The following is a 25,495-nucleotide window of genomic DNA, read 5'->3' as shown; positions in this document are numbered from 1 at the left end:
TTAAGGGTCTTAAATTACTCTGTAATCACCCCACATCCATCCCCAATCCTATTTTCACTGGACACTACGCATGCCGCTGTGTTTAATACTGCCGTGGACACATTCCTACTCCCATCTCATGTTGTCCCATTGTTCAAACGTGGCCATGCCCTCCGTAATCTGTTGCCCCTTCATAAGTGATGTTTTGTATGTTATAAATTGAATTTTTTTTGGTTCACCAGGGCAATGCAGTATACAGCCTTTTCTATTAGAACAGACAGACAGTGTACAGACATTCTCATACACTGAGGCACACAGGGACACAGGTGTCATCCTAAAGGGATGGCCAGCAGTTTTGGTGTCTGCCAGGCACTATAAGCCAATCCATCTGTTATCAGAAAATGCGAGCCTTGAGCGCTGACTTCAGGGCTAGGCTTGACAGGGCAAAAAAGAGATGAAATGTATGCTCCAGAGTTTCACATATAGCTTTCTTCTTTCCTAAATCCTTACTGTATGCTTGTAAACTAAAAAAAGAGAATGTTGGATTTGAAAGGCAACCTTCTATCTTGCATTGTGAAGTGGCTAAATCCAAAGTAATGGAAACATTGTACTTGTTCTTACTTGCATACAAGCCCACAACATTGTTTGGATGATTCAGGCCAGTACTTTCTGTTCTCCCTCTAACACACGTACACACACTCACACCTTCAGGTACCAACTTGTTCATGATTTTGTGTGAACGATGTGGTAGGCTTGGCCTACGTGAAACCATACTGTACCGTCATCTCACGCCAGAGCTACAGCCCTTGTAGATCCCACTACAGATTATGTGTTCACTGCTGTGGATATATACACACGAATGCTAACACAAAAACACACAGTGGAGCTATCATCAAATTCACTAATTGCTTTGTAGACCAAAATGACTGCTTTTCTGTGTTTATATTTAATTTCACTTATTTTTTGACCTCCATGAGAAGGGAATTTCCATCCCTGTGATTTCCTGAGTTAAGGCATCTCTGTGGAAAGGTGCTCAGCTGTAGATAAGTGAGGTGTGCAGGTAGGGACATGTCAGAACAAAGAAAGATGGCGCAGCTCATATGCAGCTTGCCTTCTGCTACATTAAGAAAGGGGGTGAGAGTGGGAGGAAGTGATGAATCTTGGCTGTGGCCTCACCTTTCTGTTACTGTCAACAAACCGGTGGAGAACAAGGAAGCGTAGAGTTCATCGAGTGGGGGAGGCTGACTCCTTAATGTGAAAAACAGTAGAAATAAATGCACGGTTCAGACAAGGAGATGAATAAGTTAGAAATAAAACATCTTTGTTTAAAAAGTCCTGGAATTTCCCCAAATGCCTGACAGTCTTTATTAGCGCAGTTAAAACTCACAAGGCCCCAACCATATTTACACGTACGGAGAAAGATTTCAAGTTCTTGGACTGATTTGGATTTGTTGAGTGTGCCTATTCTCTGAACTTGTTCTCTTCTCAGTAACTTATCTCTCTCTCTCTCTCTCTCTCTCTCTCTCTCTCTCTCTCTCTCTCTCTCTCTCTCTCTCTCTCCTTTTTCTCTCTTCCAGGGGTTCTGGGTCAGAGTGTCCAGATGGACTCCATCAAGTCCGGCTTCGTGGGCTCCCAGGTGGAGCTGCGCTGCCAGTTCATGAACAGCAGACCCCCAGTGAAGATCTCTCAGGTCACCTGGCAGAAGTTCCTGAATGGCACCAAACAGAATGTGGCCATAGCCAACCCTGCGCTGGGTGTGTCTGTGCTGCCGCCTTTCAAAGACCGCGTCAGCTTCAAGCACCCGGCGGTCCGCCAGCGCACGCCCTTGCTGGAGGACACCACCATCGTGTTCAACAACCTCCGGCTCTCCGATGAAGCGGCTTACATCTGCGAGTACACCACTTTCCCTGCAGGCAACCGGGAGAACATGGTCAACCTAACTGTCTTCGGTAAAGACTCTCACATCACACTATAACCACATATAGACCCATGGATCTACAAACCACGTCGTTTTTGTGAAGCATTTCATGTCTAAAAGCAAAGTATGAAAAGGAAGGAAGGATTTATGTAATAGACATGTTGAAACTTGCAAGGACATTATTCATATATGTCATTTGTATGTTGTCTTCTACTTACTTACCAAATTAATTAAACTACCCAGTCCTGTTTTTTTGAGAACACAGTGTAATGACACAAAAAGCCACCATTTTTATTATAGACAAGGTTCATCTGACTGAATCCCTAATTAGTAATTAAGGAGTGGCATTTTTTTTATTTTTAATTAAGCCAGCAAGAGGCCCTTGACTTAAGTAGACCTTTCTGCCAATACCTCCTGTTTGATTGAGCCAGCTGTCTATGGTTACACCTCCCCAGAGAGCTGAGGATTGACTTCAGATAAACACACATACCCTTCGCTGATTACACACAGACATACATGCAATATATAACCCTAGCGTTCCATCACACACCCTTGTCATTAGACACATGCCAAAACATCTCAGAGAAAAAATTGCTGCTTGCCTCATTCGTGCTGTAACTGTCATGCACACCTGATCTGTCAGCACTACTGAAGCTGCAGGCACAAAACACTGTTTTTCTTCATAGGGAACGGATTCGTTGAGGGATTTATGTCCCGAAATGCCTATAAAAGTTAGCAAGTGTGTGAAAATAACGAAAATGAAAAGTAATGAAACCTCATCTGTTTTGTGGCTTGATTATTCAGCGCGGCCTTTGACCCGTATGACCCTCACCACGCCAACCATCATCGCGCGGTCACAGAAGCGAAAGATGACCGTGGCCACCTGCGTGTCAGCCAATGGGAAACCTCCAAGTGTCATCAAGTGGGAGACCAAGCTGAAGGGCGAGTTCAACCTGCAGGAGACGCGCAACCCCAACGGCACAGTCACGGTGCGCAGCAGCTACATTGTGACGCCCAGCCGCGAGACCCACCGGCAGAAACTCACCTGCATAGTCACCTACCGCAACGAGAGAATCACTGACAGCGTCATTCTCAATGTGCAATGTAAGGGCCCCTTATTTACACCATACTGGAGTTTTCTTATCTAGATCAACTCTCTCAGGAGGACATGCTTTAACTTGATTTGGTTTTTATGTATTTGTTGTCATGCTAATTGCTCAGTTATGATGTTCAAAATGTTGTCAGTGAAGGCTGTTTTGATGTATGTGCTGATGCGTGTGTTATCTGTACAGTGATATGTATATTAATTAATTATTATTATTATAAAAAAAAAATGTGTGCAGTGTGTAGGGTTAAGCCATCTTAAATGTATTGCATCTTACAAGGACCATTTTTTAGCGCTACGTACACAGATTCATTATGTTGCCCCTTCATGTTAACCTGTGTAACAAGCAAAGATAACCATCTTGCATTGCCTATCATGTATCTGGTTGAAAAATGAACACGTGTCTAGCATTACAGTTTGGTGGGAAAAGGATATTTCAATGAGCAGAGAACTCCACCGGCCTTGCATAACTGTCGTGATGTCTTTTCTGTGTCCAGATGAGCCTGATGTCAAGATCGACGGCTTCGATGAGAACTGGTATTTGAATCGTCAGGATGTCCAGCTCACCTGCAACGCAGACGCCAACCCAGCCGTGACCATCTATCAGTGGAAACTGTAAGGGCCGGTCCTTAAGCACATATTTCTAATTATTTAGACTAATAAGCTCTTGTAAAGTCATAAGAGGCATAGGAGTAGCTGCGTTATACGAGGAGTATTATGAGAGTGGACATAGTCCTGTGGGCAGGGTAAAGGGATCTTTGTCTTCATAAGCCAGGTGTTAAAGTTGAGTTTGCTTTTACCACACCCTACACCTGCTACTGTAAGGTCACTTTTTAACCATTCAACTGCCCTTTCATTCAATCTTTTTTCATGAATTTAAACTGAAGTTACCCACTCTTTCTTACTGTGTTCCAGTACATCTTAAACACAGCATGTCAGTCCTTAAATTGTTATGTGGTCTCACTTAGAAATGCTTCTTCAGAAACACCACTCACACATCTAACTTTAAGTAAACCCACACTATCAGTCATGGCATTGTGGGCAAGGCTTTAAAAGGAAAATAATGAGGGACATGCCAATATCCTGTGAGACACCAGCAGACATATCTCTCTCTTTGTCTTTGACGTGCTTTGCCATGATGTTGCTCTATTGAGTACAGAAAGGCCTGTTTTTCCTGTAATGCTTTGTGTTCATTGGCAAAGTCCTGGCGGAGCAGCGGCTAGTAATTTGAGTCAATGTGGATTAAGAGTATCGTGGATGGGTGACATCATTGCTTTGCCTGGCAAATGAGCAGCAGAGCCATCTGGGCCTTGCCCAATCTGAAATGGCCGTGTGTGAAACAAAAATGTGATCACTGCTGAAGTCGTCTCTCACAGAGCCAACAACTGTTTGCTCTCCCCAACCTCTTTGTTAAACAGAGAACTATGTCATTAGCATTTCTGTGTGTGTGTGTGTGTGTGTGTGTGTGTGTGTGTGTGTTTGCATACATTTGTAGCACGCGTGTTGTGTTTATATGTGTACCAATTGTGTAAATGAAAACACTAGGTTTTTAACTAAGAACTGTCTCACAAACAAGGTGGAGGATGGAATACACTGAAGCTGAGCGCTAAATGTAGCCTAGCAGTGTGACTTGAAATTGCTCTGTGCTGGGGCGGGAGGGATGTGTCAGTGCACTTGAGGGAGGCAGGCTGGACCAAAGTGCCTGTTTGTCCTTGATGTGATGGTTCCAAGGCCTAGTTTATCTTTGAATGAGTCTGAGTGCGTTAGAGAGAACTCTGCCTCCCAACGATATGCTGACATTTGGTTTTTGGAACAACGTAGCCCTTATGATGGCTACTAAGCAGAGAGGAATGTTCCATTTCAACAACAGAGGGAAAGCAGAACAGAGAGATAGGAAGAGGGGGAGAGAAAATGAGAGGACAAAGCTTGGGGATAGAAGGGAGGGAGGGGAACAGATATAGGGAGGAGCTGAGCGAGGGAGGAAGGGAGGCAAGACAGTGATCAGGAGGGACGAGTGCACAACTCTGACAGATCGGAGAGGACGGCCATTGCAGCAGTGGAAACAAGACGCTAAATGTGTTGTGAAGGCTCCCCAGGGCTTCCACAACGAGGTCAGCACCAGGCTGGCAGAAAGCACTGTGCACACACACACACACACACACGCGTGTGCACACTCACTCATACACCAATGCTCGCATACACACATGTAGCGGTGACTCATGTATAATTCTCACACATCATAGGAAGGATGCAGAGACCCCTCCACACATTCCAAAAATACAATCGCCACAGACTCTTGTGTCTCGAACACATCCCCACATGTAGAAGCAGATACTGATACACACACCAATCCGTTCTGTAGAACATCGCCCACAAAACCTGTTCCTTTTATCTCGCTATTCAGATGCAACAAAAACAGGCCTATGATAGTAATGATTATTTCATTTGCGTAGCTGTACTACATCATGTCTGCATGAAAGTTGCCTGTGGCTTCTTGTTATTGGAAGAAGCTTCTGTGGTATGCCATGGTAAATATTTGGTTTCACAAATGAGGTTCCCAGCTGGCGCGCCTGGATCTGCCTGGGATCGTAAAGGTAGAGAGGTAATTGATTATGCCAAGACAACATGCCAGGGGAGGGGGTCAGGCTCCAGATCTAATCAGGAGCATATGTGAAATGCTTTGCACATTTCTTCTTCTTCTCTTCTCTGATGTCATTTGTGAACAGCCACTGATTTTCTCATGCGCTTTTTCTCACACACTTCCAAAAATGGTACAGTCCAGAAATCAAGCTGAGGAAGTTAGCACTAAGGCAGCATGCCCAAAATAAAAGAAAAAAATATCAAGCTAGAGATTGTCTGTTTTTCTACTGGGACATCTTGAGAGAAATTAGATTTATATAGAATAAAGTGAATTCGTTTCAGATACAGACAAGAATGTAAGCACAAAGGAGATGTTTTTATATTCAGATGGAAGTTGGCATCAAAGTAGATTTAGTAAAAATGGCAATAAATGGTAATGGGATTTTACGGATTCCTAACCTCGGCCTATTTTAATTCGATAAACTCTCATAAATGACAAATGCAATGAGGTACACAGCATTGTTCCTCTTTTTAGTTGGCTATCTTTATGTGTAATTAAATTACGCTAAGTACACAAGTCCCCTCCTCCATCTCTCTCTCTCTCTTACATCCCCCCCCCCATCCCTTCCCTTTTCCACTTGTCTCTCTTGACCACCCATTTTGTTTTCTCCTTCAGAAGAGTGCTGTATCCTCAGGCATCAGCTGTGTGCCTGCCTGGACATGCATCCATAGCTATGGTGTTTTTACCAGAATGCTGTTTTTCCTTTTAAACTAGAAAGGAGGGGAGGGCTCTGGGACACTGGTGTTTTGTTTTCATTAGATACTTTAAAGCCTTTTCCTCTTGTGATGGTTGTACCTGTCATTATCTTACCCTGTCTCATTTTTCTTTTCATAGGTTGAACGGGTCCTTGCCCAACAATGTTGAGATAAAGAACAACACCCTGTTCTTCAAAGGCCCCGTGACGTATGACCTAGCTGGCAGTTATGTCTGTGATGCCACAAACACCATCGGCACCCGCTCGGGACGGGTAGACGTCAACGTGACAGGTAGGCGGCTTGGCTTAAGCACCCGTTTGCTCGATGCTGGGGGAATGAATCATTGGCTCTGCACAGTGGCATTGGCAAGCCTTGGAAATGTGAGCGAAATAAACAAACTACTTTGCACCCACAAAATTAACCTCACGTCAAGTATTTTGAGGTTTAACTCAATTATTCCTACTCTCTCTTATTTATCATTTATATAACAACCCAACCTCTTTTAAAGGCATACTTTCCCAACCTCTCCCCGCTCTGTCTCTCCTAAATCTTTATTGCACAGACACTTCCACACCCTTTCTCATGTTAGTACTTGCTCAGGTTCTTCTTTCATATTGTTTACCAGTACTCTTGCTCACGCTGAGTGGCGCAAACACACACCTTATTGATCACATACAACCACACCGGCCCTTGGCCTGCCAGCCAACACACAACACACAACACACAGCAAACAACACACAACACACAACACAAAACACACAACACACAACACACTACATCATAACACAACACACAACATTTAATACAATTAAAAAGAACGCCTCCCCCTCTCTGAAGTCTTGCTTCTGATGCGTGTAGAAGCGAGTAAGGATATCTCACTACTGATCAGGGTTTTTGGTACACGCTCACATTTCTTTGAGCTGGCTTTGCCAGGAGCAGGGCGAATGTTGAAAAACAAAAAAGTACAGAACAAAACTGTCTTCCCTTGCCCCTCTGGTGTATTTATTTGGCACCAGCATTGAAGAATGGATCTGTCTTCATTTTATCTGCAAGGATGTAGCCATGAAACCTCAATATTTCCTTCATGCGCAACAGAACCAAGAAGATAAATGCCTGTGCTGGAGGGGCTGGGAAGAGACAGTTTTACTCTGACTTTAACTATTTGGAGATCTTTGCTGCTTGGTTTTGACTGTGTCTAATTTGCATCATGGCTTTGCATGTTGACCTGCGTGGTGTTTCTCAGGAGGCTTTGCCTGGTGTGCTGTACTAACATCAGCACTCTGTCCTCCATGCTGCATTTACTCATCTGTGGTGTTAAAAGCAGCATGTCTCTCTCTCTGTACGCATATGCTACTGACAGAATGGCTACTGTCAGGTTCTCTAAAACATTAATCAGCTTTTTGGAATTAGACTCTTCGTTTAGCAGTGTGATAATGGCAGCATGAAGATGCATATTGAGTGAAGTGTATAGTATTTAGTTCAAATTGATGAAGTATTGAATTCTGTCATTCAAAGGTGTATCACGTGTCTTTAAATGTGTTCTCTCACATATCAGCTGCTCAACTGCTGAGATGCTCCCTACATTATACAGGGATGTGTGCGTGTGTATACATGTGTGTGTGTGTGTGTGTGTGTGTGTGTGTGTGTGTGTGTGTGTGTGTGTGTGTTTGTGTGTGTGAGTGTGTATTTTAGTGTGTCATTAAAGCACTTTTTTGAGATCTCTGAAATTGTCTGTGCATGCATGCATACTGTGAGAATTTTTTTCACCAAATAGAGCGTGAAATCGTTTTGCATTTGTCAGAATCTGCATAATATAAATGGCCTCCGTTATACACATCCAGGTACCACTTCATTAATATTACTATTTTGTACTTCCCTTTGTGTTTTAGAGTAAAATGCTTTACAGCACAGTACATGCTGCTATAGCTTAAGCCTTAAAATGGCTTAATTTGTACATTGCTATGGTTAGTCTTCTACCACTGTATTTACATTTGCAGTGTAGCCAGGAACTAGAATGTATACCAGCACTGAACACAAGCAGGAAGCATTTGTATTATCATTGTATTGTCGTTGTCCCCTTGTCTTTTAAAATGGTTGCACAATGGCAGAACATCCTGAGGCACTGTAGTGTATCAGTTATTTTTGGACCCGATTTGTTTTACCCATCGGACTCACTGATAACAACTCATGACTCTTTAAGATTTTGACATGTTAGCCTCATCACTGACGGTTCAAGTGTAGTGTTACCCAACAATTTTGGCTCAAAGAACTGACAACATTTAAAAAGACTGCATTCAGCTCGATTTGACCATGCCTTCGCACGGAGCACCATGCTCATCTAAGTGGAAGCAGCACTCCAAACATGAAAAGATGGAAAGCAGTTCAGTTCAGTACACTTTATGTGACATGTTTGAGTTGTGTGATTCATATGAGCATCTTGATATGAGCGTAATGTGCTGTGGTCAGACCATTATGGAGACGCCCTCATCAGCAAAAAAAAAGAAACCGAGGATGAACTCTTGAAATGTGCGGCCCATTTGGCCCTCGTGTTTAGTGTGGGAAGCACCGCAGATCCTCACTCTCAGATTCCCATCCAGCACCAATGAGCCATTTGTCAAGACCATCTTACAATTATCTCATTATCACCCTTAAGGAAGGAAGAGAGTGTGGTTCTCCATGGCCCTGTGAGGCTGTGCGTGGTGTAGTGATCTAAAAGGCCGATGGGAAAATGTCAGTTGAAAAAAGTGAGCCTGTCATTAACTGTCTGCATTGTTTGTAATGTTGCCCAACCAGAGTGCCCCGATGAGGGATATCGTGTTCCTTGTACAGGGTTCTGTTGTGAGTGCTAGACGTTAGAAGTAAAGGAAATGCTTGGGTGACAACAAACCCTGATAGTGTGAAAGAGGCTGTAATTTGATCCCTGTTGTGGGGTGCCTTTTGTGACTGGGAACTACTACAGGGAGGTCTGGATTTGTCCTTTGCATGGCTCAGTGTAATCAGTCACATTACAGAAAGGGTCTGTGCTGAATTTAGCTTTCCTTCTGTCCCCATTACGGGAAAAACACGGTCAGGCTATCTTTGTTTGTGCAAAAAAAAAGAAAAAACGGAAACAACCCAAACAAATGCTGACATCTGGCATCGTAACAGCAAGCGGCTTAAGTCAACTACACACTATGTGACTGGTCTGAAATCAGTGCCTGAGAATACAATGCATACTGAGAGCGCATCACATATGAATGGTGCTGTTTTCAGAGTGTTCACTTAAGGGGGTATTTAGGGATTTTTTAAGGGTATTTAGTGAACTTCTTCATGAGAGATAAAATCACTGTAGCTTCACACTTCTGCAAATATCTCTTGAACCCATCCACCATGTTTGAGAGCAGAGAGGCGAAGTACCATTTTAGAAGAGTAAGGCAACAAGGGTTGTTAGAGCCGCGCTGTGCTGCACAGGTACAGGCCTGGAAGGGATTCTAAATATGGATGTGGGAGGCTAGGGTCTATAGGAGAGCTGAGGACATATTCATGGCTCTAGAGGCCGTGTGTGTATTTTGTGTGTCATTAAACCCGCCTTGTCCAAACTATGACATGCACTGCCAAGGTTATTGAAGAATAAATACAATGGTTCTCTTTTGGCTGTCTAGGCGAAGTCTGTGGGGGAGGCAGATTAACTGCTCCCTCCCCAAGTGGCCTGTGAGCAGGGAGTACTGAGGGGGGGGTGAGTTTGGCAAACCTGTCAGACAGGTTATGCATCACAGCACTGTTCTCATGTGATTCATGATGCAATGAAATATGAACACTGCCCTCTTCATCTAGGACATGCATACACATGTACACATACACAGTGAGCTTGTATATACAGTAGGTACATATACACTGTAATAGTATGCTGTCACAGTCTTCAGCAAAACTCCCACTACAGGGGAGAAAACAGACACAGGTTAGAAAGCACATTAGAATGATAATAGTGTTACCAACATACATCAGAGGGATGGGGAAGAGGGAGGAAAGGAGGGAGGACAGGAGGGAGAGGTTGCTTGACGTGTCTTTACTCGAGCTATCCTGTGCTTTATTTTCACACCCTTCATTAGTATGGTAACACCAGAACTACTATTTGCATTTTATGCCTCGGCCATTCTATGGTGAGCTGTGTTGTTTTTTTTCCACTCTATTTAGTTTTCTATTCTGCTGACTTTTATAGTCAGACTGTTGCTCTGTATTCCAATTTCCGACACGCTCTGAGTCATGTGTGCTACCTAGGCTTGATTGCACAAAGAGTCAGGACTTGTATGAACTTGCTGGGTTTGGTCACCTAGCGTCTAGTTGCAATGTGTTACACAACATCTAGATAAATAATCCCGGTCTTAGATTCACAGTTTATTTCCCAGTAAATGCAAGTGCTGTGGTCTCCGATGGGTCATAACAGGCAAAATGCCAGACTCATTTGTAGGTGGAACTGGCACAAACAATGAGCGGCTTTGTTTACGAAGATTGTAATGAAGATTTGATTGTGCAGTTTGAGCTCTAGACTCTCACACATTTACTTCCCCAGTTGAAGCCTTATCTGTTTCTGTAAATTGAAGAATCCACCGATGATGCTGGAGGGCCCTAAAGACCTAATGGGTTTCTTGTTTAAGCAGGCTTGTACTGCATATAAACACCTCTCTCTAAAAGGTGTTGATTTTTACAGCGTTTCTCAATATATTACATCCCTCCATTATATCTACGTATATATTAAAGTTAAAATGAAAATATCAAGAAAGTAGCTTGTCAGGAACACATATGCATCACAGATTTGGCCTATTTAACACTATAATGTTATCTTGGTTGTCTTTGAATGATAGCCTCTCAGGGTGCTTCACTGCACCTATTTATCTCCACAGAGCGGTGCTGGTCGTTTACACTCAAGGGCGGTGTGCTATCTGCCTCCCCCGAGGGACTTGTTAATAAGCAAGCCTTTTGTTGACCTGGAATGGTCAGCTGCATGGTCGGGGCAGCTGTTACAACTCTTTGAGGCTGTTTAATCTGTCACTTGGCAGGCGTTGGTGTCAGCACCCTCTCACTGCAAAGCACCCCCTTTCATACATACACACATCCACACACACACCCACACACACACACACACACACACACACACACACACACACACACACACACACCCTCTCCCCATTCCTGATAGTAAAACCTCCCCCATTTTCAACACTTTTCACTGTACGGTGTAGTTAGTGTGGAAGCAATGTGATCAAGACTGAATGAATTTAGTGAATATTCTCTGCTTGAGAAATGAGTTAGAGAGGATGTTGATTTGGAAAGCAGTGGAGATATCATGTGAGTCACAGTGGGTCTCTGACCTTACTGATGAATGGTCAGGAGAGGACATGTTCAACAGCAGCTTAGGGAGGAGAGTAAAGATAAGGAAGCTCAGGTCAGGACCTAGATGTGTCTTTCATAGTAGCTTACATGGAAAAGGAGGTGCAGTCTCCGGAAGCTTACCCTTGCATTAAGGAGGAATTAGGGTTGGCTCCGGAGTCTGAGTTAATGTTCAATCCTAGATACCTTTTGTAAATACCTCAGTATTCCCTGACATTATCTGAATGAGAATAGTGTTAGCGTCTCAGCTGTTGGAGCACTGTTTGCAGCTGTGGGGTACACAGCCAGAAACCTTTCACATTTGGCCAAGTGTTATAAATCTCATTTGAAGCTGGGCACGCTCACTCCTCCAACTTGCATAAGGTTTCTTGCAGTGCTTTTGATCACGATTCCCCCTGTTCAGTCAGGTTCAGTGATAGAACTCATCAGAATCTTTCACAGCTGCCATCCGATGTGTCTGTTATCGCAGACACATGTGGACTGTTTTTCCCTTTTAGGCCACGGCTAGTAAATGTTGCACGCGCACACACACTTACAGATCCAGTTAGATGGAAAGCTGATAAAGTGACTGTGATTGGAAAGGTAGCTGGTAATGTGGTTGGCATTCGTTTTCCGTCTCTCTCCCTCCCCCTCGTTCTCCTCCCCACATAGGGTTTTGCTACGGGCTGTAGGTCAACCTTCATCTAGCCCTGAGACCCATCATGAAATACCGCTGTCTGCTTAATCTCATTAAAGTTCCCAATTAAAATCTGACCACGGCTTTCTTGAGCCAATCAGATATGCACATCAATGTTTCAGATATACCATATGAGACAGTCAGACGTAGAGAGACCAAGAAATAAATGGAATGTTCACACTTGCGTGAGTAGCAGCCAAGTATTCCCATAATTCAGCCTGAGCTGCATAATTCAGTTGACATATTGTTCTCCGTGACCCTGTAGGCTAAGTGGAGGCCATTCCCAGTTAGCACCGCCCATGTGGTGTCCTGCCCTTGTCTCTTCTCTTCCCTCTGTAGTCTGTTCCTCGTAGCTTTAACTGGGAATGCACTATTTGACTTGGTACTTGTGATGGTTGTATTCCATATTTATCAGGTGCAAATTACTTTTGGCCCCAACATTCAATAGGTGTGTATCACATTGGCCACTCGAGACTTTCATGTGAGGTACCCTGTAGAATTTTTAATGAAAACATGGAAGTGTTGCTGATATCTCTAGCAAGCTTTCCTCGATTTCTTCTTTTTTAAGCAGGTGATCTAACTGTCTTTGCTCAGATTTGAGGTGCTCACACATTTTCTGTGTTCATTTGATGGTCTTAACTGCTGGCTTGATGTGTTCAGTGCTGTGTTTATGATTTGATATCTGCAGTACAGTTAAAATTAACGTTGACATAGAATTTAGAAGTGAAGTTCATTCATTTAAAAAAACAAAACTACATATAGGTCACACAACTGGTTATAGTTATGTTTCCTATTTGCCTGGTGACAGTTTCCGTAGTAACTTTTATATCATTCTGATTGCTGATTTGCCTGATGCTTGTATCATATTTAGGCTGTGGAAATAAGAAAACTGTTGCAAGTTCTGCCTACAATTGTGCTTCATTCTAGCTGTATTTCAACTTACATTTTCTTTTGTAACTAAAAACGCATGCGACACATTTTGATTATGTTTGCCTGTTTTTTCATCTTTGTGGGAGCTTTTGTATATTTGAAGGTTGGGGTGGGTGGGTCCCCTTCCTGTGTCCCTGGTTCTTCCCCTTCCCTGTGTCCCTACCCTCATTCCCCCCCCAAAAAGAGCACCTGCACTCAAAGCACCTCCTTCCACCAGAGCACTGACACACTCTCCCCTTCCATCTGTCTTTTCCCACCCAGACTACCCTAACAACCCGCCAACCCGTGAGATGCCGCAGGAGCAGAATAATTCAGGTGCTATCATCGGGGCCACTGTTGGCGGAGTGGTGTTGCTGGGCGCAGCCGGCATTCTGCTCTTTGTGTTCCTGCGCCGGCGACAGCGCACCTTTAAGGGCGACTACAGCACCAAGAAACATGTGTTTGGGAATGGGTACAGCAAGGCCGGCGGCCTGCCCGCACACCCGCCGCTGCCAAAGAACCTGCAGTACCCAGACGACTCGGATGACGAGAAGAAGCCGGCTCAGATAGGGGAATCAGGGGGCTATGAGGGAGATGGGGATTTTGATGGTGAAACGGAGGATTTAAAGAGGCCCTACTTCACTGTGGACGAGGGCGAGAGCCGTGAATTCGACGATCGGACTCTCACCTTCCAGTATGACCCTGAACCTGAGATAGCTGATGATATGGTCTCCCAAACCGACGGCTCGGTCATTTCAAAGAAAGAGTGGTATGTCTAGCGGCATGCAGACGAACAAGGGAAACAAGGCATACAACCTACCGCTCCGCCCTGCATCAGCCCACACACCCTTTCACCTCCTTCACTTTCATCCCTCCAGCTCTCCTCTTCCAACTCTTCCTCATCCCTCTCTTTTCACACCAGTCCTACTCCTCACCACCTAAACCTTTTCAGTTTAACATTAGAAAACACTGCTTGTAGCTTCTTATCACTATTATGTATTATTTGTTCCATGCACACAGCGGAGAAAGTAGAGGTTGGAGTCTAAGGTGTCTTATTCTGTTGGGTGTCATTCTGGTGACATTATAAAAGCATTAAGTGTACAAAAGCAAGATTTTGTAAATGTTTGGGATGAGAATTGCCTAATCCTATTGTGAAAGTCCAACACTGGATGTATGTTTTTTTTATTATCTGCATTACCCTTGCTTTTAATTGAATGTTTTTTATATGACTTGGTTTTATATGAGGTGTGTTTGAACTGTGGTGGTAGAAAATGACACATTATCACAACTGAGTAATGTCTGTGACATTGCATTTTGCTGATGGAAAGAAAATGTGTCAAGGGTGTGAATGACTTGAGCTGATTCGCCCTTCTTTTTACTGATGTCAATACAAAACTATTTCTTTTCAGGCAGATTTTGTAGTATTGTGACTGAGAATGTGAAGTGTATCCTTTGGGTGAGTTCTTCCAACGTGCCCTTCTGACTGCTAAAACATCAAGCTCAATGGAAATCCCAAATCATTCCTGAATGCCTTCAAAATACAGATCTGTCTTATTGTCCGAGGGGAGTATGTCTCTATTTTTAACGCCATGGGCATGGCAGTGGAGAGGTATTGATTGTTGATTGCATGCAAGGCTAGATCTTGCTTGACACCTGGGACCGCATCTTTGCATGAATATACCGACAGGTACACCAGACATGGGGGAAAGGATGCGTGTGCGCTCTGTGGGAGCTCTCTCATATCCCACTGTGCATCATCATCATCCCATTCAGCCACAGTGTGGTGTGTGTGTGCGCACGTTGTCAGTGAAACATCTCAGCAGTCCTTTAAAACTGACAACAAAATAACTGAAAAAACTCTCAAGAGCTGTCTTATTTTGTGTCATTACGAAATATACTATGTTTAAATGTGTTGGGTTTTTTTATAAGTGTGGTTGAACATTTAATGTTGCATTTCAACAAGTGTGAGGGAAGAGGGTACAACTCTTATCTTGTAAGTGTGAGTGTTTGTCTTTCTGTTTATGGCCTTCTGTGATGGTATGTTACACTTCAGCATACATGAGAATCAACAGACTGTGGAGTGAATGAACATTAAGGAAGTAAACCATAACATGTGGGGAACATATTACTTTGGGGAAAACTGTGTATTGACTTTGTTTTGCTCATTATCTTGCACATGGCATCTGTTCTTTGCAGAAGCACAAAATATCAAAATGCCTCTTTCCTACAGCTTAAAACAAAGCCAAAGCCAAGGAGGGGCACACAATTGAGGTTTCACAATTGATGACACACAAACTTGTGGTTTACAGCAAAGAAGTCTTAGTTCAATAGCATTTGCTGGCCTGGAAGATCTGCATCACAAAACAAGATTGAGAAATAAGTGGGGGAATTCATAGATACACAGTACCTGGCCGAACTAGTACTGTTGTTGTAAAGCCTTATTTTATGTTTATTGCGTAATTTTTTCATTCATCATTATTTTGCATGTCATTGTGAGTGTAGGGAGTATAGTTGATGTTTTATGCTTTTTTTTTTACCTTAGCAATTTCCAATGCTGTGTTATATTCCATTGATCTTTGTGTTAGCCACTTAGAGAAGAACTCCTCACCAGCTTTCGAACGCTGGGGTTTGATGTTTGTTAGGTACTGAGAAATACACTACAAAGGGATTTTTCAGAGGTGAGCACCACTGTCATCAATGCACACATTTCTCAGCCGCTCCCATAATGGCATTAACTACATCTTGAAATCACTCTCCTGGGTGGTTAAGTGTTCTACACAACATTATGCCACCTGCACAAACATATGCCACATGCAGGTCAGTATAGACAGGTTATAGATGGCCTCCACCACTGAGGAGAATTCAGAAGTTTTCTTCAGAAGATGCTAACACAAGTGTCATCCTCTAAGTTAATGCATACAGCAGAGACATTCCATCTGCCTAACATCCCCTGCATTTGGGAGTGTTCTGTTGTTGTCGTTGTTTTTCATTTAAAATGTAAAGGACCTTTTCTGTGTGCTTCTCAATCATTATAATCATTTTAAAGAATTATTCAGTTATACCATCGCATTCCTAAGGTACATTTTTTTCCTGTTTTGGAAATAGGGTGGCCGGAGAAATAACAGGCTGTTGATCTATCTACTATGTATCCTATATTAAACACTTTTTCATTTCATGTTAATTTAACAAACACAAACATACAAATCCCAATTGATTTTTTTTTTTAACTTTGATTTCCACAGAAAATCTGAGTTCATCCAGTATTGATTGTGAGCCTTGATTTGTATTATGTTTAAAGCACATGTTGAAAATCATACCAAATCATCAAGAAAATGTTGTGCTGTTTCATCTCTCATTATGGTACTCAATTATAGCGCAAAGGGAGCACATTTACCTTCTTGGCTATTGAATAACCACGTGTTTGACCCACCACTTTTTACTATAAGCACAAGCCATTCAGCCATCCCGGAGGCTTTAACAGGTGTGTCATGACAACTGCATCCTACTACGGCCCAATAAACCTGTTCTGTTGTCTCATTATGTGTATATCACGTATCTTGAAATGTTGAAACAATGGGGTGCCGAAATGCAACCATGTACATATAAATATTTGTGTTCATAAGTTTATGCCATGTTTTACATTTCAGTTTCCACTGTGTCGGCCTTTCCCATCTAATTTGGTGATGGCCCGTTTCATATCTCAACATTTCTGTAAATAATGTACTTGATGAATAAATAATGCATATGAGATTAGAGGGGCTCTCGCAAATACTGTAGAGGTGGAAGTCCTTCATCTTTATACTGTTCTATCAAGGTAAACCATGAGGGACCTAAAGGCATTTGGTGTTATGTGAGGAACGCTTATGGCCTGGTGACTCCTCAGTGGTCTTGGTAGAGCAAGAAGATGACTTTCATTTCATGATTTGTGCCGTACACCAGTGAACTTAAAAGTTGGAACTCAGACTTGGCCGGAGCAAAGGTTGCCGTTCCAAATTTTCTCCACAGTTGGATTTGTAATTGGAGTCAGTTGGACTGCAGCATTTGAATATAAATTACATCTCACGGAGAAAGAGCCTCACGCTGCCTTGTGAATGTATGTTTGAGGGGTTGGGAAGTCTGTGGTAACAGTCCATTGCTCATATTTGTATACCCAATGAAAGTCAATTGTATTGATCAACCTATTAAATAACAAGCTTTTGTAAGTCCCAAATCACTGGCTTGGTATTGTTCAGTATTGTAAATCTACCTAGTTGCCTGCCAAACATTTCTAACCTATGGAATCTGACAAATACATAAAAAGGTGTGTTCAGGAAATATCGACAGCTGTATTTCTCATGTTTCCTATTTCTGCCAAAGCACCAAATGTTAAATCCACACATTAATACAGCAGTCCTGAAACCTGCTCCTGGACCATGGTCTCATTAGCTGAACACAGCTTAACTTAGCTCATAAAGACGTTTTATTTGCATTTTATTTTATTTTAATCAGGTGCTCCTGGAGCAGATGGAGATGTAATAAGACATGGAGGTCAGGAGAGGGACTTAGAACCCATACAGTAACATTATGGTACATACATGGACAACACTTTTTTCAAATCATCTTATTATCATACATCATCATGGTTTGTCTGAACAAAATGTAAACGTCTAAACCTAACAACCTAAAACAAAATAAAGGTAAATAATATTAATGTATATTATTCTACAAACTGTACATTCTTTAGTGTTGGTCTGCAAAAATAGAACACTTACAATACTCTATTGTTTTAACAACAACAATAATAAAAATAATAATAATAGCAATAAAATATAATTCTCATACCTTTGACGAATCAAAAGTCCTTGACTGTCCACTTGGCATTGGTGCAGCACTATCTTCATTGTCCCCTCTTACTGAGGGTGGGGGGCATGTCCCTACTACTACACATGTCTCCCCTCTTACTGAGGGTGGGGGACATGTCCCTACTACTACACACGTCTCCCCTCTTACTGAGGGTGGGGGACATGTCCCTACTACTACACACGTCTCCCCTCTTACTGAGGGTGGGGGACATGTCCCTACTACTACACACGTCTCCCCTCTTACTGAGGGTGGGGGGCATGTCCCTACTACTACACATGTCTCCCCTCTTACTACACATGTCTCCCGGACCCTATCCTCGCCATCTTCCAGGCCAGATCACCCATACTCTTATCTGCAATTAAAACGATGGTCAATGCTTTATTGGCTCTGCGTATTTTCTACATTTCCTCACTACATTTAAACATGCGCATCAGCAGATAAACCTTCACTTAACACATAGGAAGAATTACAGGGTTAAACCGTCTGGAGTTTGGCACAGATTCAGACACCGCTGATTCGTGTGCACTTGGACAGTAAAAAAAAAAAGCAACCAAACGTGTATCTTTTTAAATTCAGCTCCAATAATATGTGAGTATTATGCATGTATTATTTCACCAGGAAGTTTTGGACTTGAGCTGAAATGTATATACGAATGACCAGAATAACTGGTTTGGTATGATGATTTTTAAGGTCTTGGGTAGTAGCAAGAAAGATTTTAGCCACTCCCTTCCTTTCCGACATTTATGTCCCTTTTGTTGTACTAACAAGTAATTACAATTGGGTTGGTAACGGTCTTGACACTGAATAGGCAGATGATCAAGAAACCTGAAATGATGAAAACCTTTTTTTGTTTTTGACATAAATCCCCACAACAACTGCAGTAAGTTGTTTCCCTTAACTGGTAATGAATGGCCTTTGACTGCCAAGTAATTGCTGGCCAAATTATCTAGTAAGAATGCTCACACAAAAAACATGTAACCAGGCCATTTTATAACACTAACAGTGAAAAATAACTTGCCCAAGCTTTGTGCAAAGTGTGTGCTTGCAAAGATCTGATTAACGAGTTCAGAGAGTGTACCCAAATAGAGATGTAACAGTTACATAAAAAACTAAAACAATAAAGCACAGCAGTCAGATCAGTAGGCTACCATGTATAGTGCCCAATATACTCCGAATATACTTATAAAATTCACAATTATATTCTTATATTCATATGCAACTATTTTATAAACACCCCTCAGTCTACTCTTGAAGGGTTTATAAAAGCATTGAGGGCTACAAATTGACCAAATCAGGTCTTGTGTCTTGTGTCCAACTTTAGAGTATACCAGCAAAAAGCCTTTCTGTTGTTCCTGCAGAAGATAGTGTGATTTAACTTTGGAATTGAAGCACTGTAGATTAGCAGTTTTAGCGTTTTGGCTTAACACTTTAGGGTCAGCCGACATAGTGTAACAGTGTAGCAGTTTAATAGGCCTTAATATAACTATTGTCATAAAATGTTCAGTGCATCTACTCAATCTAAATGATCTAATTCCTACAACAGGTCAATCATTTGCAGAGGCTCAATGTGCCCCAGCTGAATTCATTGATCAGTATACACATAGACTATATGTGCTGAATACATTGATCAGTATACACATAGATTATATGTGCTGAATCCATTAAACAGTATACACATAGAGTCTATGTGTATACTGTTTAATGGATTCAGCACATATAATCTATGTGTATACTGATCAATGGATCTAGTCTATGTCGGGGGTCGGCAATAGACGGACCGCGGTCCGGGTCCGGACCCAACTGACGTCCTCTCCGGACCGAGACACAATTGCAACAATAAAATGAATAATGCGATTTTTTTTTTAATATATTATTTTGACCAAGCGATTTTAACACCTGATGCTTGGGTGACTTTTATAAACCCGTTAAATACATTAAATTAACTATAACTTTATGTCTATGTCATAGACTATACGTGCTGAATCCATTGATCAGTATACATATAGACTATACAACCTCACAACCTCACAACATATTGTGCTATACTGTATGTTGCTTAGCAGGACCGCAGTCCTTTCTGCATTACATAAATATCCAATAAAAAAGACGTCACACTGTGCATAGATTACATAAGCTTTACTATTCAAGCTTCAGTTAGAGCATCAGTTAAATACACTCATTTTTACAGAGATAATCGTCTTTTGATGGTTTATGATCATGTGAACGATAGTAATAACTTTCGTCCTCTCTAATCATGCAAGTAAACTGTGCCCACTGTGCTGTTGTTGGTGTATGAAAGGTTTTTGCATACCTTTTAGACCAAAACTCCTTAATATTTAATGCATGTTACCGAAAATAACCAAAACACTCGTATCTCAGTTCTTGGGCCCCTTCTCTTTTCAACTACATAACCTCCTTAGTCTGCTCACATGAATTCTAAAGAATTGTTTTACAAATGACATTCCTCTCTCTTAGAAGACTCCATGATCTTAATGATTATTCACCGTTAATGAAGGAACTCCACTCGCAGCCGAATCTCTCCAAAACTGGACGACTAGTAACCTTGGCCAATCCTTCCAGCAGACATTAGCAACACCTTACTTCTTCCTTCTTGCCTCTTGCTCTCTCCACTGCAAGAAAACTAGGACTCGTGGTGATTGACACACAGACTCAACGAAACACGCGGGAGGTCTAATGTAGACATCGCACAGTGGGAAACAGTTTCACACTAACATTTCCACAGAAGGGGAGGCACAAGCACTTTCTAAATCAAACACTTAGACACAGAATGAAGAATTAACACCGAACACCCAGAATCATGGGAACTCTGCATCACCGCACACATCCACGGAAGCATGCACCCCTTGCATACTTCAGAGCCCCCACCTGTCCGGGCAATTGTCACCAATGACTCAGTCATTCAATTCAAGTCTCTCAAGTTCTGGGGCTGTTGCTGCTGGGCGAAGGGACAGGGGTAGGCAGAAAAGTCTCAGTCCTTGTGCCCCTATCCTGACGAGGCAATTAAACCCCCTTCTTGCACTCAGGACCCTTACCTGCGAGTCTGGAGAAAAAGTCCCCACCTTGGCCGTGGAGGTCTGTACCCCCACACTTAATGTGGGCCCCTACCTGGAACTACTGCAGGTATTGGGAGTGGCAGTTTGACCCCTCTCTAAGCCATGCAGGAGTCACATCGGTGGATGTAGAGCTCCGTGTCCCACAGAGCCACCTCCACTGGTGCAGCAGCTCCTCCCGGCTTGTAGAGGCTTTGACGGCGGCGATCGCAGCGATGCAGAGCAGGCAGGTGGGGAAGAGGATTGGATAGTGGGTTTGGCTGCTGAAGCTCGGCACTGGTACTGGATTGTGGTTTGCCGGCTGGTTCGTTGGCCCTTAGATTCGTCCTTTTCCTGACCTGACTGGAGCATCACAGCCTCCATATGAAGGGTGATAGCTGCCTCTTACATGTCAACATGCGCTCCCCAGCAGGTCCAGGACATTGAGGCACGGGTCGTTGTTGTCAGCGAGCCAAAACTTGTGCACCAGCTCCTGGTCTCTACAGCCTGCACTCAAAGTGGGTTCTCTCATACCAGCCTTTTGTCCTGTCACAGTCCACAACTGGGTATTGATTGGTGAGAGTGCTGCTGGGAGAAGGCCGGTAGTACCTGAGAGTATGGCAGGTTCCATCAGGGAAATGGTAGATCGCGAGTAGGGATGACTGTCCAGATACAGTCCTTTAGTGCGACCCAGGTGGCCAACTAATGTGCATCGGCCTTGGAATGGAGCTCTGGCTTCTGGTGCTGGCGCTGGGCAATCGATGGCTATGTGAACAGATTAGCCAAACCGCTGGCAGCCGTCGGTTGGCCGAGGTGTATGACGTCTGGATGATGGAGGCCGTGTCTCCTGGCAACCCGCTGGAGGCAGAGCCGCACCCTGATCATTGCAGTCAACGGCCAACCAATCTCACCCTTTTTTCCGCTGCTCTGACTACCTGGGAGGTTTCCTTGAACATGCCGTGCTGTGCTGCTTCCATCACCATCTCCCTCTCTCCAGCGCATGCCCCAGGGCTTCAAGCAGTGTGCGTGGATCAGCTGTGTATGGATGAGCAGGTCAGCTGGGGAGAGTGCCCTGATGAATTGGTGACAGGCCAGATCAGTCTGCACAGCAGATGGCATGTGTGCACACCCCGTCTCGTCACATTTTCAATGTCATTAGCCAGAGTCCGCAGCGGCCCGACCAAACGTGCTTGTCGGCTATTCAGCTAAGACTAAAGCATTGCTCAAAACGCCACGTCAGCACAGTGGTTTATGTGCTGTTCCCAGCCCTCTCGCTAGAATCCAGGGTGCTGCCAACTTTGTTGACGTCCATGCCAGAGGCTCTGACTCCTTCTCCAGCAGACATTAGAGGCACAAGCGCAGGCATGCCTGTCCTCCTGCTCCATCTCGATATGCACTAATGGCTCAATCTTCTGCTGAGCCAGGCCTGCCAAGGAGCAGCTGGGGTACTCAATGCCCTGGCTCAAAGTTCCAGTAATTTTCCCTCCAGTCCTTGAGGTGGCGCTCATCCCACTTCTGATACCAATGTATCAAACACTTATACACCATCATCACATGTTCCTTCAAGCTGATGTCATCAAGGTTCTCATTCAACTTATCATAATGAATAGTCATACCATGGTCCCATCCCCACACTCAACACACATCCTTTTTACCTTTGCATCCCTGCTCTTCAGTGGGGTCACTGTACTTATTGCTAGCTAAGGGGAGCAAGCATTCACAGAGTAGCTTTTTCTAAAGTGGTATTCAAATGCAAATGCAACGTTTCAAACAAAGTTCAACAAATATAACAAACACGCAAGACATGCTGTTTTAGGTACAACTTGGCTATCTGTCTTGCTAGCTATCGACACAGTAGCTGTCACTTTGGAACTTGATTATAGGGTAACTTGATGGTTTTCCAATCCTGAACCACACTACAGCTAGGTTGCTAAAGCTGTTGAACATGGATGCTTTCATGGGGTAACAGTGCAAAATGATTCAAGGCAGAAGTCAATAAATCCCAAAAAATGATGAAGCACTCACTGACAGCATGCGCACACAAAATGGTGACTGAGAATGAAACATCACATTTAAAAAAAAAAATCTATGTTATGTCAAAAGCATGGCCATCACCTTTACCAATGTTTTATGAGGAAGAGAACATAAGACAGCTCCGTGACCTTTTTAACATCAGCTTTTCTGGTGTCAGACAGAGCATCCAGAGAGTCTGGTGACTGATGGGCTTCTGAAACAGCACAAGGCAGTAAAAGCACTTACTGTTAGCAGTGCTGACTGTGAAAGAGGGTTCTCTGAAAATGAACAATATAATAATGCCACTATGGACACAACTACAAATCAAATGTAATAACGCCACTAAGGACACAACTTCAAATCAAATGGTTGGGCATCCTTTGGACCAGTGGGATCCAAAAAACAAAAAGCAGATGTCAAGAAATGGGTGCTTAAAAGAAGGTCAGCTGATTACATAGCCTGTCCACAAAGAAAAATAAGTCCACCGGCGCTCACAGTACAAATCAATTTGGGAGTTATTTCAATGCTAGTCATTTTCCCAGCTGTACCACTACAGCAGACCGTAGAGTTACTCGACCTGCCAACTCCCACTTATACCCCTGTCAAAAGGTTATTCCAACTGGTGGGAATATATGAAAAATAAAATAAACTACAAATAATATATATTCTTTTAAACTTTCTTTATTGACACCAAAGTAGCTTTGACTTGTGCACTTTTATTTTGTATCACTATCTCTCATTGGTGTTTTCACTTGTGGTCCTTCAGTGAAGGCCCCGGTATACTTCAAAACACGTGCCTTCAGTCAGTGCGGACGTGTGCTTCGGATTCTTCAAAGCATACTAGTCTTACTACTGAGCTTGTATACTGAGACATCACAGTGTTTGAGATCAAATCCAGACATTTTCTCTGCCCTTTCATGACCTACCTAAATAGCGTAGCTACCTACCTTACTTAAAGTTCTATATGCTAGCGAGCCAAATCATTTCATATTGCAAACTTTAAGCAGATTGGGAGAAGAGTATCACTGCATCGGTCCACCCCCCTCTCCTCCCTCTTCCTGGAAGTAGGCTACATTCGTTGGTTGGCATGATAACTTTAGTAGATATCTCAGCAACACCATAGGCAACATACTGTTCTGTATTTCAGTACCAGTATTTCTACAATGTTGGTCAAATGTATGTACTTAAAGGGAAATTTCAGTATTTTTCATCCTGGGCCATATTACCAGATGTTTTAGCACAAACATTTACTAAGGACAATTAACGATTGAAATCTGGTTAAGATGGTGTGTCCCTGATTTGGACCGAAAAAGATGGGAAAATAGGGCCCAGGTTATCATCCGGTTAGCATCTTGAAAAATGTCAGCCACGGGACGACTTCTCTTCACTGACTACTTACTGTAGTCCAGGGCTATACAAAGACATTTTGAAGGGCAGGTACTAAATTTCTTGCTCACTAGCAGTTATTTATAAAAAAAAAAATACAGTAAACTACAGAAGCACATTATCTAGATTCAGTTTAAAAAATTAAATATAGGGGGGGCACTGTGGCGCAAGCAGTAGCCTGGACCATATACCGGCATGAACGTCCTAGGGGACACGGGTCCGAATCCGACCCGCTGTCATTTACCGATCCCACTTCCCTCCGTCTCATTTCCTGTCCAAAACCTTTACTGTCCTATCTCATTAAAGGCAAAAAGCCCAAAAAACATTCTTTAACAAAATAAAAAAAATTCAAATATAAATATAAAATTAGAAACAGTTAGAAAAGATTCCCTGCAAAAAGGGCACTCTGTTAGTCAGAGTCCAAATTCAGCAGTCAGAGTTTTTGAATGTGGCTGTCCATGTGGAGTTTGATTTTTTTTCTGGTATTTTGTGGTTTAGAATGAAAAAGCCCCTGTGGCTACATAATGGAGCTTCATTATTCTGTCTAACTGAATGTGCTTATGGTTATACAGATGCTTGAGTATCTGGTTCTGCAATCCTAAGCAAGAACATCTATATTCATTGAAATGTACTGAATGGTTTTAGTGCATTTTGATGGATTTTCTTTTTACGTCGACAAATTTGCATCTGCCCCAGTAGGTGTTTGAACATGATGGGCAGTTGTATTTTTTTATTTATTTATTTAAATTATTTTGTCATTATCATACATGGGCCCACCTTTTGAAATGTATACTCAGTACTTCTAGTTTCTGTTTTCTCATCAAGGTGGGAAAACACATTGCTCAGTCTGAGGGGAGATAGCGTGTTTAATCTAAAACTCACGCAGCAAATCAAAAGGGCAACTGTTCTGGGGA

The 25,495-nt window shown here is 42.8% G+C and overlaps 1 protein-coding gene across 1 annotated transcript in view; it reads left to right on the top strand.

Annotated features, from left to right (window-relative positions):
- Positions 1 to 1,549: 1,549 nt before the first annotated feature.
- Positions 1,550 to 25,495, top strand: part of nectin1b (nectin cell adhesion molecule 1b) — a gene marked incomplete at both ends in the record, with an annotated part of 52,760 nt that continues 28,814 nt past the window's right edge. The window contains 4 exons of the mRNA XM_080845038.1: positions 1,550 to 1,928; positions 2,702 to 3,001; positions 3,500 to 3,617; positions 6,478 to 6,629. Coding sequence (XP_080701164.1) covers positions 1,550 to 1,928; positions 2,702 to 3,001; positions 3,500 to 3,617; positions 6,478 to 6,629 — 949 coding nt within the window. The remainder of the gene's footprint in view (positions 1,929 to 2,701; positions 3,002 to 3,499; positions 3,618 to 6,477; positions 6,630 to 25,495) is intronic.

This window comes from Sprattus sprattus, assembly GCF_963457725.1.
Source record: "Sprattus sprattus genome assembly, chromosome: 9".
In the NCBI taxonomy this organism is placed as follows: domain Eukaryota; kingdom Metazoa; phylum Chordata; class Actinopteri; order Clupeiformes; family Clupeidae; genus Sprattus; species Sprattus sprattus.
Note: the sequence above shows the minus strand (reverse complement) of the source record. Positions and strands in the feature narration are given on the sequence as shown.